At 44.8% G+C, this 17,705-nt stretch overlaps 1 protein-coding gene across 1 annotated transcript in view; it reads right to left on the bottom strand.

Moving 5' to 3' along the window:
- Window positions 1-4,074: 4,074 nt before the first annotated feature.
- The window catches only part of LOC118378405 (electrogenic aspartate/glutamate antiporter SLC25A13, mitochondrial), a 95,947-nt gene continuing 82,316 nt past the window's right edge, over window positions 4,075-17,705 (bottom strand). Inside the window, exon 18 of the mRNA XM_052472595.1 lies at window positions 4,075-5,251. Coding sequence (XP_052328555.1) covers window positions 5,068-5,251 — 184 coding nt within the window. The 3' untranslated portion in view covers window positions 4,075-5,067. The remainder of the gene's footprint in view (window positions 5,252-17,705) is intronic.

Raw genomic sequence — 17,705 nt, 5'->3', positions numbered from 1 at the left:
TGACGAGCTTGGAGGGCACTATGGTGTTAAATGCCGAGCTGTAGTCGATGAACAGCATTCTCACATAGGTATTCCTCTTGTCCAGATGGGTTAGGGCAGTGTGCAGTGTGGTTGAGATTGCATCGTCTGTGGACCTATTTGGGCGGTTAGCAAATTGGAGTGGGTCTAGGGTGTCAGGTAGGGTGGAGGTGATATGGTCCTTGACTAGTCTCTCAAAACACTTCATGATGACGGAAGTGAGTGCTACGGGGCGGTAGTCATTTAGCTCAGTTACCTTAGCTTTCTTGGGAACAGGAACAATGGTGGCCCTCTAGAAGCATGTAGGAACAGCAGACTGGTATAGGGATTGATTGAATATCTCCGTAAACACACCGTCCAGCTGGTCTGCGCATGCTCTGAGGGCGAGTCTGGGGATGCCGTCTGGGCCTGCAGCCTTGCGAGGGTTAACACGTTTAAATGTCTTACTCACCTCTGCTGCAGTGAAGGAGAGTCCGCATGTTTTCGTTGCAGGCCGTGTCAGTGGCACTGTATTGTCCTCAAAGCGGGCAAAAAAGTTATTTAGTCTGCCTGGGAGCAAGACATCCTGGTCCGTGACTGGGCTGGATTTCTTCTTGTAGTCCGTGATTGACTGTAGACCCTGCCACATGCCTCTTGTGTCTGAGCCGTTGAATTGAGATTCTACTTTGTCTCTGTACTGACGCTTAGCTTGTTTGATAGCCTCGGTCATGTTACCAGTCACCTTGCCCTGATTAAAAGCAGTGGTTCGCGCTTTCAGTTTCACGCGAATGCTGCCATCAATCCACGGTTTCTGGTTAGGGAATGTTTTAATCGTTGCTATGGGAACGACATCTTCAACGCACGTTCTAATGAACTCACACACCGAATCAGCGTATTCGTCAATATTGTTATCTGACGCAATACGAAACATATCCCAGTCCACGTGATGGAAGCAGTCTTGGAGTGTGGAGTCAGCTTGGTCGGACCAGCGTTGGACAGACCTCAGCGTGGGAGCCTCTTGTTTTAGTTTCTGTCTGTAGGCAGGGATCAACAAAATGGAGTCGTGGTCAGCTTTTCCGAAAGGGGGCGGGGCAGGGCCTTATATGCGTCACGGAAGTTAGAGTAACAATGATCCAAGGGTTTTCCACCCCTGGTTGCGCAATCGATATGCTGATAAAATTTATGGAGTCTTGTTTCCAGAATAGCCTTGTTAAAATCCCCAGCTACAATGAATGCAGCCTCCGGATAAATGGATTCCAGTTTGCAAAGAGTCAAATAAAGTTTGTTCAGAGCCATCGATGTGTCTGCTTGGGTGGGGACATATACGGCTGTGATTATAATCGAAGAGAATTCTCTTGGTAGATAATGCGGTCTACATTTGATTGTGAGGAATTCTAAATCAGGTGAAAAGAAGGATTTGAGTTCCTGTATGTTTCTTTCATCACACCATGTCTCGTTAGTCATAAGGCATACGCCCCTGCCACTCTTCTTACCAGAAAGATGTTTGTTTCTGTCGGTGCAATGCGTGGAGAAACATGATTGACTGATGTCTTGAGATGTTGCTTCAATATATCCATTTAATTTTCTATCCTCATGATGCCATCTATTGTTTCATGAAACCGGAGGACATTTCTCCAAAAATAACGATCTTTGTCCCCATGTGCAGTTGCAAACTGTAGTCTAGCTTTTTTATTGCAGTTTTGGAGCAGTGGCTTCTTCCTTGTTGAGCGGCCTTTCAGGTTATGTCAATATAGGACTCGTTTTACTGTGGATATAGATAATTTTGTACCGGTTTCCTCCAACATCTTCACAAGGTCCTTTGCTGTTGTTCTGGGATTTATTTGCACTTTTCGCACCAAAGTACATTAATCTCTAGGAGACAGAACTCGTCTCCTTCCTGAGCGGTATGATGGCTGTGTGGTCCCATGGTGTTTATACTTGCGTACTATTGTTTGTACAGATGAACGTGGTATCTTCAGGCATTTGGAAATTGCTCCCAAGGATGAACCAGACTTGTGGAGGTGTACAATTTTCTTTCTGAGGTCTTGGCTGATTTCTTTTGGTTTTCCCATGATGTCAAGCAAAGAGGCACTGAGTTTGAAGGTAGGCCTTGAAATACATCCACAGGTACACCTCCAATTGATTCAAATGATGTCAATTAGCCTATCAGAAGCTTCTAAAGCCATGAAGTCATTTTCTGGAAATGTCCAAGCTGTTTAAAGGCCAGTCAACTTAGTGTATGTAAACTTCTGACCCGCTGGAATTGTTATACAGTGAATTATAAGTGAAATAATCTGTCTGTAAACAATTGTTGGCAAAAAAGCTTGTGTCATGCACAAAGTAGATGTCCTAGTCGACTTGCCAAAACTATAGTTTGTTAACTAGACAATTGTGTAGTGGTTGAAAAACTAGTTTCAATGACTCCAACCTAAGTGCATGTAAACTTCTGACTTCAACTGTACGTATGTGAGGGTTATTGCACTGTTCAATGACTACAGGCCTAAGCAACAAATTCCGGTTTAGCACGTTATTTCGTATAAGTGCTACGTGAACTTTAATGAACAAAAGAGACATATTGTAAGCCGCTGTCTATCGTGATACCCGCCAATAAATCATGTCTGAAGAACTGTTAGCTTGTTTACTTCTTGTTGTTGTTTAGCTACTGTAATTATAGTGTCACAAGTTGGCTGTTGTGATTCTGTCCTCGTCTCCAGTGCCAGGCTTCAAGCTTTTCTCTGACTTGTCGCACCATAACATACCACCTTGTCAAAGAACACATGTGCACACACTTTGTTCACTAACGTTTAATTTCATTAGTACATATACATATTGCTGCCATGCATACAGTAAGGCACAATTATCACACCATATTCTACTTCTCTCCTGTACTGTACAAGTTTAAATCCGGATGTCTTTCGTGACATCATTGGGCTGTTCCAGAAAGCTGGATAAATACGTTAGCCAGCTAACTGTCCAACATTGCTTAAAATAATGAGATATTTTGAGAAATATAGACTTAGGGCTCTGTTCAGTCTGTATTGCTGAAGCGTTACAGATTGTGTACTAGAAATGTAAAGGTAATTTGTGATAGGGCCGACATACGCAGTGTTTACAGTGAATGCAGTCGCTGTGACCACAAGAACATTGCCTTTAATTGTCAATCACGCTTTAAAGCTGAACTGTGATATGGATTGAATAAAGCCCTTCAAATTGACAAGATATAATTGACTCGGCAACAACAACCAGTATACAAATGAAAATAATATGTGGTTGTTTATCAAAGTTAACTGGATAATTTCATAATCCTGTTTTCTGGAATACCCCACATCTCTCTACTCTCTCCCCCTGCTCTGTTGTACCCTGATGATTCTTTAAATAGAAATGTATGCAACACACAGCCCAGTTTGATCTGACTGAGACAACTAAGGATAACAGACAGTCACGACAATACCATAGTAGGTGGTGTAGTAGTAATACCTTGTGCAAGTGGTGGTAATAGTGAACAGTATATTACATTCAAGCGTTTTGGTTGGTCAATCTTTTATGTTTTCTCGCAAATGAAGTTCAAGATCAAGATTATTAGTTTCTTCTCAGTATCCGAAAAGCGGCTTGGTGAACTGTATCAATATGTAAATGTGACTCTCTGTTCCATTCTCATATGTACAGTAGAACCGTCATTCATATGTACAGTAGAACCGTCATTCAGATGTCTGTTCCGTTCTCATATGTACAGTAGAACCGTCATTCAGATGTCTGTTTCGTTCTCATATGTACAGTAGAACCGTCATTCATATGTACTGTAGAACCGTCATTCATATGTACAGTAGAACCGTCATTCATATGTACAGTAGAACCATCATTCAGATGTGTCTGTTCCGTTCTCATATGTACAGTAGAACCGTCATTCATATGTACAGTAGAACCGTCATTCATATGTACAGTAGAACCGTCATTCATATGTACAGTAGAACCGTCATTCATATGTACAGTAGAACCGTCATTCATATGTACAGTAGAACCGTCATTCATATGTACAGTAGAACCGTCATTCATATGTACAGTAGAACCGTCATTCATATGTACAGTAGAACCGTCATTCATATGTACAGTAGAACCGTCATTCATATGTACAGTAGAACCGTCATTCATATGTACAGTAGAACCGTCATTCATATGTACAGTAGAACCGTCATTCATATGTACAGTAGAACCGTCATTCATATGTACAGTAAAATCAAATCAAATCACATGTTATTTGTCACATACACATGGTTAGCAGATGTTAATGCGAGTGTAGTAGAACCGTCATTCGGATGTGCGTACCTGTGCTACTATCCCCATCCTGCGGATAGGGCTCATTCTGTTTGGTATTCATCAGACTCTCAGGTGGAAGACAGTAAAAGCACCATCATATAAAGTGATGGTTAGACCAAGATTCAATCAAAGGCACGTTGTAGACGAGCACATTGAACTGTCAAGTGTCTTTTAAAGAGATGGCCTTCATGGTAAATACGGTACATGTCGGCTCAAGTGTAAAGGACCTTTAAAAGCAAGTGCAATGCACATGTTGACAATGCACTTTTGAATGAGTCCCGGCCTTAGTGATGACGTAATGAAAGGAAGCAGACCAGGTCTAATTCAAGTCATGGCCAGCCCCTCCACTACTGTGCATATTACTGTATGAAAAGACAAACTGGAACACTACTCTAGACACACATTGTCAGTACTGTAGATATCACTTGATCTTCACAATAAGACTGACTCAAAAAGTAATCTTTACGGGTAGCTAAGACTAAAACAGAAGCTAAAACAACGTTTTTGTGTTTCTAGACCATGATGTAGAAAGGTACATTTCTGAAGATCATAATAGGTTTCAAAAATTCTCATCAACTAAAACAGACACATATTTATCTTTAAAGCCTAGAGAGGCAGATCATACTACTCACAATGTGCTTCTCTTTCGGGTGGAATATTCCAAGTGCTCGACTAGCTGGGGGTGGGAGGGAGAGGGTGTAATGATTGCACGTGTGCTCTATTCTGCCCCCTATGTGTGGGCAGAGGGGGTTCAATTCAAGGGGCGTCCTTCTTGGGCCGGGGGGTTACTTGAACGTTGTATCTTGGGAGGTGGAGTCCAAATTTGCTCTCGGTGCCAGCGAACGTGGCCACGGCCAACCTGAAACCTCCAATGTGGTCGGGGCTGGGCGCCGGCAGGCTGATGCGAGACTTGGGAGTCGGCTCCGAACCAGACGGCTTTCTGTGGTGTGGAGAGAGAGTGGGGAAGGACAAGGAGAGCGGGAGGGGTGGAGGTACAGGGAGAGACGAGGAGAGCGGGAGGGAGGGAGGATGAGAGAAAACGGGAGGGAGGAGAAAAGGGGGAAGAGAAAGAGGGAGGGAGTAGAAAGAGAGACAGAAAGGGAAGGAGAACGGGGGAGAGAGAAAAGGATAAAGGAGAGAGGAAAGAAAGAGAGAGACAGAAAGGGAAGGAGAACAGGGGAGAGAGAAAAGGATAAAGGAGAGAGGAGAGAAAGAGAGAGACAGAAAGGGAAGGAGAACAGGGGAGAGAGAAAAGGATAAAGGAGAGAGGAGAGAAAGAGAGAGAGACAGAAAGGGAAGGAGAACAGGGGAGAGAGAAAAGGATAAAGGAGAGAGGAGAGAAAGAGAGAGACAGAAAGGGAAGGAGAACAGGGGAGAGAGAAAAGGATAAAGGAGAGAGGAGAGAAAGAGAGAGACAGAAAGGGAAGGAGAACAGGGGAGAGAGAAAAGGATAAAGGAGAGAGGAGAGAAAGAGAGAGACAGAAAGGGAAGGAGAACAGGGGAGAGAGAAAAGGATAAAGGAGAGAGGAGAGAAAGAGAGAGACAGAAAGGGAAGGAGAACAGGGGAGAGAGAAAAGGATAAAGGAGAGAGGAGAGAAAGAGAGAGACAGAAAGGGAAGGAGAACAGGGGAGAGAGAAAAGGATAAAGGAGAGAGGAGAGAAAGAGACAGAAAAGAGAGAAACAGAAAGTGGAAGGGACACGAGAAGGAGAGAGATTTTATATTAAACATTGTCCACCACAAAAAATAAACATCTTAGTTGAATATTAAGACTGGGCGAGAGGGCTATTTTTTCCCAGAGCACACGAACCAGAAATAAATGAATATCCCACAATGGTTTCATACTCCCTTCAGTGATATCTTTCCAATATGTACAGGGAACATATTTCAAACCCACACTACACCATCCAGCAGTACAGTATTCACATTGAACACAGTCTGTGAAGACAACACAGTATGCACATTGGATATTTACAGTACATAGGGGTTTGCATAATAAATGGAAGTTGTTCTGACTTTCCAAAGGGCTGTGAACAGTCCAATATACTGGATCTCTTGATTTCCTGGTTTACTAAGTAAGAGTTGTTGGTGGTGGTGGACCAATTATACCATGCCAATTTCAAGTCTATTTCTGTTAAAGAATATTAAGGATATTATGGTCAGTTAACTCTGCTTCCTGGAAGAGCCTCAAAGTATTGACAACATTCTGTCAGTACCACCTATATATACAGTATAAAGTATTGACAACATTCTGTCAGTACCACTATGTACAGTATAAAGTATTGTCAACATTCTGTCAATACTGCTCTATGTACATTATAATAGTATTGTCAACATTCTGTCAGTACCACTATGTACAGTATAAAGTATTGTCAACATTCTGTCACTACTGCTCTATGTACATTATAATAGTATTGTCAACATTCTGTCAATACCACTATGTACAGTATAAAGTATTGTCAACATTCTGTCAATACCACCTATATGTACAGTATAAAATATTGTCAACATTCTGTCAATACCACTATGTACAGTATAAAGTATTGTCAACATTCTGTCAGTACCACCTATATGTACAGTATAAAGTATTGTCAACATTCTGTCAATACCACTATGTACAGTATAATAGTATTGTCAACATTCTGTCAATACTGCTCTATGTACATTATAATAGTATTGTCAACATTCTGTCAATACCACTATGTACAGTATAATAGTATTGTCAACATTCTGTCAATACCACCTATATGTACAGTATAATAGTATTGTCAACATTCTGTCAGTTCCACCTATATGTACAGTATAATAGTATTGTCAACATTCTGTCAATACTGCTCTATGTACATTATAATAGTATTGTCAACATTCTGTCAATACTGCTCTATGTACATTATAATAGTATTGTCAACATTCTGTCAATACTGCTCTATGTACATTATAATAGTATTGTCAACATTCTGTCAATACCACTATGTACAGTATAATAGTATTGTCAACATTCTGTCAATACCACCTATATGTACAGTATAAAGTATTGTCAACATTCTGTCAGTTCCACCTATATGTACAGTATAATAGTATTGTCAACATTCTGTCAATACTGCTCTATGTACATTATAATAGTATTGTCAACATTCTGTCAATACCACTATGTACAGTATAAAGTATTAACAACATTCTGTCAGTTCCACCTATATTTACAGTATAATATTATTGACCATTCTGTCAGTACCACTATATGTACAGTATAGAATATTGACCATTCTGTCAGTACCACTATATGTACAGTATAGAGTATTGACCATTCTGTCAGTACCACTATATGTACAGTATAGAGTATTGACCATTCTGTCAGTACCACTATATGTACAGTATAGAGTATTGACCATTCTGTCAGTACCACTATATGTACAGTATAATGAGTGAATGGAATGTATTTGGTGATGCTTGTCCTAACAGTCTCCCCTTACCCTCCTGTCTCTGTCTCTTATTGGTCAATGGAACATTAGTGCATTCTAAAGAGTGACCAATTTGCTCCTCCAGGGAAAATGAGCTCATTTCTACCCCAAAAATCTGAAAAGAGAAAGATCCCAAGTCAAAGTGATTCTCTCTGCACTGCTTCACTCTCTGTAGCCCTGTAGTTTAGGAAATGTTACGTCCATCCCACCAAATAATGGTCTGTGTCCCAAATGGCAACCTATTCTCTATATAGTGCACTGCTTTTGACCAGAGTCCTATGGTGTTTCACAGCTCTCTCCCTCTGTTGAAAGGTTGGTAGAAAAGTGGTGCTAGAAATTACCATCATTTTGTATCACACAGCGGCTGTCAGTAGAAGCTATCAATCCTGACTGGACGTTTCTATGACATTTGCGTTTCTGTATTTCTCAGTCTTATCTTGTGGTAAGACACTTACAGGTGCATCAGAGCTGGGACCGAGAGACTGAGAAGCAGCTTGTATCACCAGGCCATCAGACTGTTGAACAGCCATCACTAGCCCTGCACCTTGAAACTAATGCCTCATATTCTGAGTCAGCGGTTAGGGAAGCGTTATCAAATCCTAGATGCCATTGTGCCCTTGAGCAAGGCACTTAACCCCCCACAACAACAGCTCCCCAGGCACCTAGTGTGGCTGCCCCCCCGCACTTCTCCAAAACCTGTGTGTGTGTGTGTGTGTGTGTGTGTGTGTGTGTGTGTGTGTGTGTGTGTGTGTGTGTGTGTGTGTGTGTGTGTGTGTGTGTGTGTGTGTGTGTGTGTGCAATTGACCAATAAAAGTGATCTTAACCTCTGATCATAATCTCTTCTGTTTCTATACTTTTGTTTACTCACTGTGTATGTATCCACTGTATTCCCCACATAGCTCATCCTAAAATACCTACTACTGTGCAGTAATAGCCTGTATCACAGCACACATAGCTCTCAACCCCTAGTAAAACAGTCATTTGTACATTTAGAAATTCGGTTTCCCCTCTGTGTAATCTCTTGATCTCTTCTCCCGGAAAAAGGAAATAAATATACTGATACCATTTTCTTTCCAGATGATATACCGTCTATGCACACCACCTATTTATATTCTGCATTCTGACAGGTGCTCACTCTAATATACCTACTTGGATTGTTATTTAATTGTAATGTATTTGCGAGACATTTTACTTTTTGCTGCACCCGCTATAACACCTGCAAATCTGTGTATGCGACCAATAAATGTTGATTTAATTCGACCTGATAGGCTGAATTTCTTCAGTAATGCTGATCACTCTAGTCTTATATCAGATGTAAGATGGCACTGCAGATGAAGGCAGACGTTTTACGTGCCCCAAACCGATTGTTTATTTTATTTTTTTACATTTGCGTTGTTTATAACTAATTTTATGAATTACTTATTTTCTACATAATGTTGCCGCTACCGTCTCTTATGACTGAAAATAACTTCTGGATATCAGGACTGCGAATACTCACCACGGACTGTCAGAATCCTTTTTTTCCTTTAATTAACGAGTCCGATGAGGCCGATATACTGCTTTCTCGGGAACAGGCCCAGATCCCCATGATTTGCGTGAAGATGAGGCGGAGAAAAAGGGGCCGGAGGACGGGCTGCCTTCTGAGAATTCGTAGGCAATCTAATAAACTCCCACTTCCTTCCATTCTGTAGCAAACGTTTATCTTTGGACAATAAAATAGATGACCTATGCAGAAGATTAAATTACCAACGGGACATTCAAAACTGTAATATCTTATGCTTCACAGATGCCAGCTAGCTAGCTACTAGCTAGTAGTCAGCTAGCCACTGCTAGCAGTTATCAGATACCTTTAGCCTGGATAACTCTCGCCAGTTTGCACAGCGCGACTCAAACCAGAGAAAATCCTCCTGGCTAACGTCTCTGTCCCGAAGCAAGAACCAATTAGCCTGGAGCAAGCCTTGCTAAGCCCATCTGCTAGCCTGCTAGCCGCGGCCCGCTGTCTGTCTAGAGCACATCTGACTGTTAGCTTAAGAGGCCCATCAGACAAATTCTTTGGCCACTATACCAATTTGCCAATTGGCCTGGTTTACAACACGGAGCCCTGCTGATCCGTCTGCCGACGTCACAGCACGAGGGCGCCACAACAGACTTTAGTCCGTTGCGACGTCCCTCAAAGGCCCTTCTGCTAGCTTGCTAGCCCTGGCCCGCTAGCTGCCTGAAGCCACTCACTGGACTCCTATGATCACTTGGCTACGCATGCCTCTCCCTAACGTCAATATGCCTTGTCCATTGCTGTTTTGGTTAGTAATTATTGCCTTATTTCACTGTAGAGCCTCTAGCCCTGCTCAATACGCCTTAGTTAACACTTTAGTTCCACCTCCCACACATGCGGTGACATCACCTGGTTTAAATTATATTCCTAAGAGACAATATCTCCTTCATTGTCACTCTATGCACAGGTTTACCCCCACTGTATTCACATCCTACCATACCTTTGTCTGTACATTATGCCTTGAATATATTCTACAATGCCCAGAAATCGTCTCCTTTTACCCTCTGTTCTGAACGTACTAGCCAACCAGTTCTTTTAGCCTTTAGCCGTACCCTTATCCTACTCCTCCTCTGTTCCTCTGGTAATGTGGAGGTTAATCCAGGCCCTGCAGTGCCTAGCTCTACTCCTATTCCCCAGGCGCTCTCATTTGTTGACTTCTGTAACCGTAAAAGCCTTGGTTTCATGCATGTTAACATTAGAAGCCTCCTCCCTAAGTTTGTTTTATTCACTGCTTTAGCACACTCTGCCAACCCGGATGTCCTAGCCGTGTCTGAATCCTGGCTCAGGAAGACTACCAAAAGCCCTGAAATTACCATCCCTAACTATAACATTTTCCGACAAGATAGAACTGCCAAAGGGATAGAGTTGCAATCTACTGCAGAGATAGCCTGCAGAGTTCTGACTTACTATCCAGGTCTGTACCAAAACAATTTGAGCTTCTACTTTTAAAAATCCACCTCTCCAGAAACAAGTCTCTTACCGTTGCTGCTTGCTATAGACCACCTTCTGCCCCCAGTTGTGCCCTGGACACCATATGCGAATTGATTGCCCCCCATCTATCTTCAGAGCTTGTGCTGTTAGGTGACTTACACTTGGACATGCTTAACACTCCGGCCATCCTACAATCTAAGCTTGATGTTCTCAATCTCACACAAATTATCAATGGGCCACCAACCCGTAAACACAGGCACCCTCATAGATATCATCCTAACCAACCTGCCCTCCAAATACACCTCTGCTGTCTTTAACCAGGATCTCAGCGATCACTGCCTCATTGCTTGCGTCCATTATGGGTCTGCGGTCAAAATTACAAACCCTCATCACTATCAAACGCTCCCTAAAACACTTCAGCGAGCAGGCCTTTCTAATCGATCTGGCCCGGGTATCCTGGAAGGATATTGACCTCATTCCGTCAGTAGAGGATGCCTGGTTTTTCTTTAAAAGTGCTTTCCTCACCATTTTAAATAAGCTTGCCCCATTCAAAAAATGTAGAACCAGGAACAGATATCGCCCATGGTTCCCTCCAGACCTGAGTGCTCTTGACCAGCACAAAAACATCATGTGGTGTACTGCATTAGCATCGAATAGCCCCCGCGATATGCAGCTTTTCAGGGAAGTTAGGAACCAATATACACAGGCAGTTAGGAAAGCAAAGGTTAGCTTTTTCAAGCAGAAATGTGCATCCTGTAGCACTAACTCCAAAAAGTTCTGGGACACTGTAAAGTCCATGGAGAATAAGAGCACCTCCTCCCAGCTGCCCACTGCACTGTCACCACCGATAAATCCGCGATAATTGAGAATTTCAATAAGCATTTTTCTACGGCTAGCCTTGCTTTCCACCTGGCTACCCCTACCCCGGTCAACAGCCCTGCACCCCTAACTGCAACTTGCCCACGCCTCCCCATTTCTCATTCACCCAAATCCAGACAGCTGATGTTCTGAAAGAGCTGCAAAATCTGGACACTTACAAATCAGCAGGGCTAGACAATCTGGACCCTCTCTTCCTAAAATGATCAGCTGAAAGTGTTGCAACCCCTATTACTAGCTTGTTCAACCTCTCTTTCGTATCGTCTGAGATCCCCAAAGATTGGAAAGCTCCCCTCTTCAAAAGGAGACATTCTAGACCCAAACTGCTACAGACCTACTGTATATCTATCCTACCCTGCCTAAGGTCTTCGAAAGCCAAGTTAACAAACAGATCACCGACCATTTCGAATCCCACCGTACCTTCTCCACTATGCACTCTGGTTTCCGAGCTGGTCATGGGTGCACCTCAACCACGCTCAAGGTCCTAAACTATATCATAACCGCCATCGATAAGAGACAATACTGTGCAGCTGTATTCATCGACTTGGTCAAGGCTTTTGACTCTGTCAATCACCACATTCTTATCGGCAGACTCAAATGACTGCCTCGCCTGGTTCACCAACTACTTCTCTGACAGTGTGTCAAATCGGAGGGCCTGTTGTCCAGACCTCTGGCAGTCTCTATGGGGGTGCCAAAGGGTTCAATCCTCGGGCCGACTCTTTTCTCTGTATACATCAATGATGTTGCTCTTGCTGCTGTTGATTCTCTGATCCACCTCTACGCAGACGACACAATTCTGTATGTCTGGCCCTTCTTTGGACACTGTGTTAATTAACATCCAGACGAGCTTCAATGCCATACAACTCTCCTTCCGTGGCCTCCAACTGCTCTTAAATGCAAGCAAAACTAAATGCATGCTCTTCAACCGATCGCTTCCCATACTTACCCAACCGTCCAGCATCAGTACTCTGGACGGTTCTGACTTAGAATATGTGGACAACTACAAATACCTAGATGACCACCTCGCTCCGGGTTGGAGCGAGCGGTCGCATTCGCACTTCGCTCTGCAGGTTGTATAACTTTTTTCATTACATTTCATTATAGTACAACGGTTGATTTGTCTAATCTTAGCAATTCTTCTTAGCTAGCTACATAGCCGTCCTTGTATCAGAGATAATTGCATAATTATCGTATTTCGTCGCCCTAACGTAGCCTTCACTGCTATTCGCCCAGGAGCTAGCAACGCTAGCTAACGCACACGGATTAGCATCACTAGTGCTATTCACTCAACTGAACGACTTGATTAGTCTAGTGTTAGCTAGCTACATAGCTGTCTTTGTTTCCAAGATAATTGTGTAGTTTAGTGTGTGTAGCCTTGGAGTGACTATCTTAATTCACTGAGGGTCGCTAGCCAGCTATTTGTCGTCCTTAACGTAGGAGACTCTGCTAGCTAGCCAACAGCTAACAGCTAACAGCTAGCCAACGTGTACTGTTTCGAATTCAACAACCCGGTCAGGTAGTTTCACATTTTCATTTCATTTCATTTCATTACAGTACAACGGTTTGATTTGTTTGATCGTAGCTAGCTACATAGCTAGCTACATGGCCGTCTTTGTTTCAAAGATAATTGTGTAGTCTAGAGCGATTTCCTAGGTTAGCTAGCCAGCTATTGTCGTTCTTTTAACGCAACGTAACGTAAACAACACTGCTAGCTAGCCAGCTAGCCCCCGAATAGTAGCACTGCAGAAACTATTACACTCAACGGAACGACTTGATTAGTGTAGTGTCAACAACGCAGCTACTGCCAGCTAGCCTACTTTAGCAGTACTGTATCATTTTAATCATTTTAGTCAATAAGATTCTTGCTACGTAAGCTTAACTTTCTGAACATTCGAGACGTGTAGTCCACTTGTCATTCCAATCTCCTTGCATTAGCGTAGCCTTTTCTGTAGCCTGTCAACTATGTGTCTGTCTATCCCTGTTCTCTCCTCTCTGCACAGACCATACAAACGCTCCACACCTGGCCGCGACCACCCTACTCTGGTGGTCCCAGCGCGCAACCCACGTGGAGTTCCAGGTCTCCGGTAGCCTCTGGAACTGCCGATCTGCGGCCAACAAGGCAGAGTTCATCTCAGCCTATGCCTCCCTCCAGTCCTTGACTTCTTGGCATTGACGGAAACATGGATCACCACAGATAACACTGCTACTCCTACTGCTCTCTCCTCGTCCGCCCACGTGTTCTCGCACACCCCGAGAGCTTCTGGTCAGCGGGGTGGTGGCACCGGATCCTCATCTCTCCCAAGTGGTCTTTCTCTCTTTCCCCTTACCCATCTGTCTATCGCCTCCTTTGAATTCCATGCTGTCACAGTTACCAGCCCTTTCAAGCTTAACATCCTTATCATTTATCGCCCTCCAGGTTCCCTCGGAGAGTTCATCAATGAGCTTGATGCCTTGATAAGCTCCTTTCCTGAGGACGGCTCACCTCTCACAGTTCTGGGCGACTTTAACCTCCCCACGTCTACCTTTGACTCATTCCTCTCTGCCTCCTTCTTTCCACTCTCTCCTCTTTTGACCTCACCCTCTCACCTTCCCCCCTACTCACAAGGCAGGCAATACGCTTGACCTCATCTTTACTAGATGCTGTTCTTCCACTAACCTCATTGCAACTCCTCCAAGTCTCCGACCACTACCTTGTATCCTTTTCCCTCTCGCTCTCATCCAACACTTCCCACACTGCCCCTACTCGGATGGTATCGCGCCGTCCCAACCTTCGCTCTCTCTCCCCGCTACTCTCTCCTCTTCCATCCTATCATCTCTTCCCTCTGCTCAAACTTTCTCCAACCTATCTCCTGATTCTGCCTCCTCAACCCTCCTCTCCTCCCTTACTGCATCCTTTGACTCTCTATGTCCCCTATCCTCCAGGCCGGCTCGGTCCTCCCCTCCCGCTCCGTGGCTCGACGACTCATTGCGAGCTCACAGAACAGGGCTCCGGGCAGCCGAGCGGAAATGGAGGAAAACTCGCCTCCCTGCGGACCTGGCATCCTTTCACTCCCTCCTCTCTACATTTTCCTCCTCTGTCTCTGCTGCTAAAGCCACTTTCTACCATTCTAAATTCCAAGCATCTGCCTCTAACCCTAGGAAGCTCTTTGCCGCCTTCTCCTCCCTCCTGAATCCTCCTCCCCCTCCTCCCTCTCTGCAGATGACTTCGTCAACCATTTTGAAAAGAAGGTCGACGACATCCGATCCTCGTTTGCTAAGTCAAACGACACCGCTGGTTCTGCTCACACTGCCCCACCCTATGCTCTGACCTCTTTCTCCCCTCTCTCCAGATGAAATCTCGCGTCTTGTGACGGCCGGCCGCCCAACAACCTGCCCGCTTGACCCTATCCCCTCCTCTCTTCTCCAGACCATTTCCGGAGACCTTCTCCCTTACCTCACCTCGCTCATCAACTCATCCCTGACCGCTGGCTATGTCCCTCCCGTCTTCAAGAGAGCGAGAGTTGCACCCCTTCTGAAAAAACCTACACTCGATCCCTCCGATGTCAACAACTACAGACCAGTATCCCTTCTCTCTTTTCTCTCCAAAACTCTTGAGCGTGCCGTCCTTGGCCAGCTCTACCGCTATCTCTCTCAGAATGACCTTCTTGATCCAAATCAGTCAGGTTTCAAGACTAGTCATTCAACTGAGACTGCTCTTCTCTGTATCACGGAGGCGCTCCGCACTGCTAAAGCTAACTCTCTCTCCTCTGCTCTCATCCTTCTAGACCTATCGGCTGCCTTCGATACTGTGAACCATCAGATCCTCCTCTCCACCCTCTCCGAGGGGCATCTCCGGCGGACGCTTGGATTGCGTCCTACCTGACAGGTCGCTCCTACCAGGTGGCGTGGCGAGAATCTGTCTCCTCACCACGCGCTCTCACCACTGGTGTCCCCAGGGCTCTGTTCTAGGCCCTCTTTTGCATTCTCGCTATACACCAAGTCACTTGGCTCTGTCATAACCTCACATGGTCTCTCCTATCATTGCTATGCAGACGACACACAATTAATCTTCTCTTTCCCCTTCTGATGACCAGGTGGCGAATCGCATCTCTGCATGTCTGGCAGACATATCAGTGTGGATGACGGATCACCACCTCAAGCTGAACCTCAGCAAGACGGAGCTCCTCTTCCTCCCGGGAAGGACTGCCCGTTCCATGATCTCGCCATCACGGTTGACAACTCCATTGTGTCCTCCTCCCAGAGCGCTAAGAACCTTGTGATCCTGGACAACACCCTGACGTTCTCAACTAACATCAAGGCGGTGTCCCGTTCCTGTAGGTTCATGCTCTACAACATCCGCAGAGTACGACCCTGCCTCACACAGGAAGCGGCGCAGGTCCTAATCCAGGCACTTGTCATCTCCCCGTCTTGATTACTGCAACTCGCTGTTGGCTGGGCTCCCTGCCTGTGCCATTAAACCCCTACAACTCATCCAGAACGCCGCAGCCCGTCTGGTGTTCAACCTTCCCAAGTTCTCGCACGTCACCCCGCTCCTCCGCTCTCTCCACTGGCTTCCAGTTGAAGCTCGCATCCGCTACAAGACCATGGTGCTTGCCTACGGAGCTGTGAGGGGAACGGCACCTCAGTACCTCCAGGCTCTGATCAGGCCCTACACCCAAACAAGGGCACTGCGTTCATCCACCTCTGGCCTGCTCGCCTCCCTACCACTGAGGAAGTACAGTTCCCGCTCAGCCCAGTCAAAACTGTTCGCTGCTCTGGCCCCCAATGGTGGAACAAACTCCCTCACGACGCCAGGACAGCGGAGTCAATCACCACCTTCCGGAGACACCTGAAACCCCACTCTTCAAGGAATACCCAGGATAGGGTAAGTAAGGGTAAGTAATCCTTCTCACCCCCTTTCTCTCCCCCAAAAAAAAAAAAAAAGATTTAGATGTAAGTGGCTGTTCCACTGGATGCCATAAGGTGTATGCACCAATTTTGTAAGTCACTCTGGATAAGAGCGTCTGCTAAATGACTTAAATGTAAATGTAAATGTAAATGTCTGGTTAGACTGTAAACTATCCTTCCAGACTCACATTAAGCATCTCCAATCCAAAATGAAATCTAGAATTGGCTTCCTATTTCGCAACAAAGCCTCCTTCACTCATGCTGCCAAATGCATGTATGCTCTCGTTGCCTGGCCCTCGCTTCATATCCGTCGCCAAACCCACTCGCTCCAGGTCAAATATAAGTCGTTGCTAGGTAAAGCCCCGCCTTATCTCAGCTAACTGGTCACCATAGCAGCACCCACCCGAAGCATGCGCTCCAGCAGGTATATTTCACTGGTCACCCCCAAAGCCAATTCCTACTTCGGCTACCTTTCCTTCCAGTTCTCTGCTGCCAATGACTGGAACAAACTGCAAAAATCACTGAAGCTGGAGACTCATATCTCCCTCACTAGCTTTAAGCCCCATCTGTCAGAGCAGCTCACAGATCACTGCACCTGTACATAGCCCATCTGTAAATAGCCCATCCAACTACCTCATCACCATATTGTTATTTATTTATTTTATTTTTCTCCTTTGCACCCCAGTACCGCTACTTGCACACTCATCTTCTGCACATCTGTCACCCCAGAGTTTAATTTGCCATACTGTAGTAATTTCACCACTATGGCCTGTTTATTGCTACACCCCCCTTATCCTACCTCATTTGCATATAGACTTTCTCTATTGTATTTATTGACTGTATGTTTGTTTATTCCATGTTTAACTCTGTGTTGTTGTATGTGTCGAACTGCTGTGCTTTATCTTGGCCAGGTCGCAGTTGTAAATGAGAACCTGTTCTCAACTAGCCTACCTGGTTAAATAAAGGTGAAATAAAAAAAACAGAGACGTGGCTGAACGACGACACTATCAACATACAGCTGCCTGGTTATACACTGCACCGGCAGGATAGAACAGCGGCGTCTGATAAGACGATAAGGGCTGTGGTATTTTTGCAAATAACAGCTGGTGCACATAATCTAAGGAAGTCTCAAGTTATTGCTCGCCTGAGGTCGAGTATCTCATGATAAACTGTAGACCACACTAACTACCT

Source organism: Oncorhynchus keta, chromosome 20 (assembly GCF_023373465.1).
Source record: "Oncorhynchus keta strain PuntledgeMale-10-30-2019 chromosome 20, Oket_V2, whole genome shotgun sequence".
Lineage (NCBI taxonomy): Eukaryota > Metazoa > Chordata > Actinopteri > Salmoniformes > Salmonidae > Oncorhynchus > Oncorhynchus keta.
This window is presented reverse-complemented; position numbering and strand designations above follow the sequence as displayed.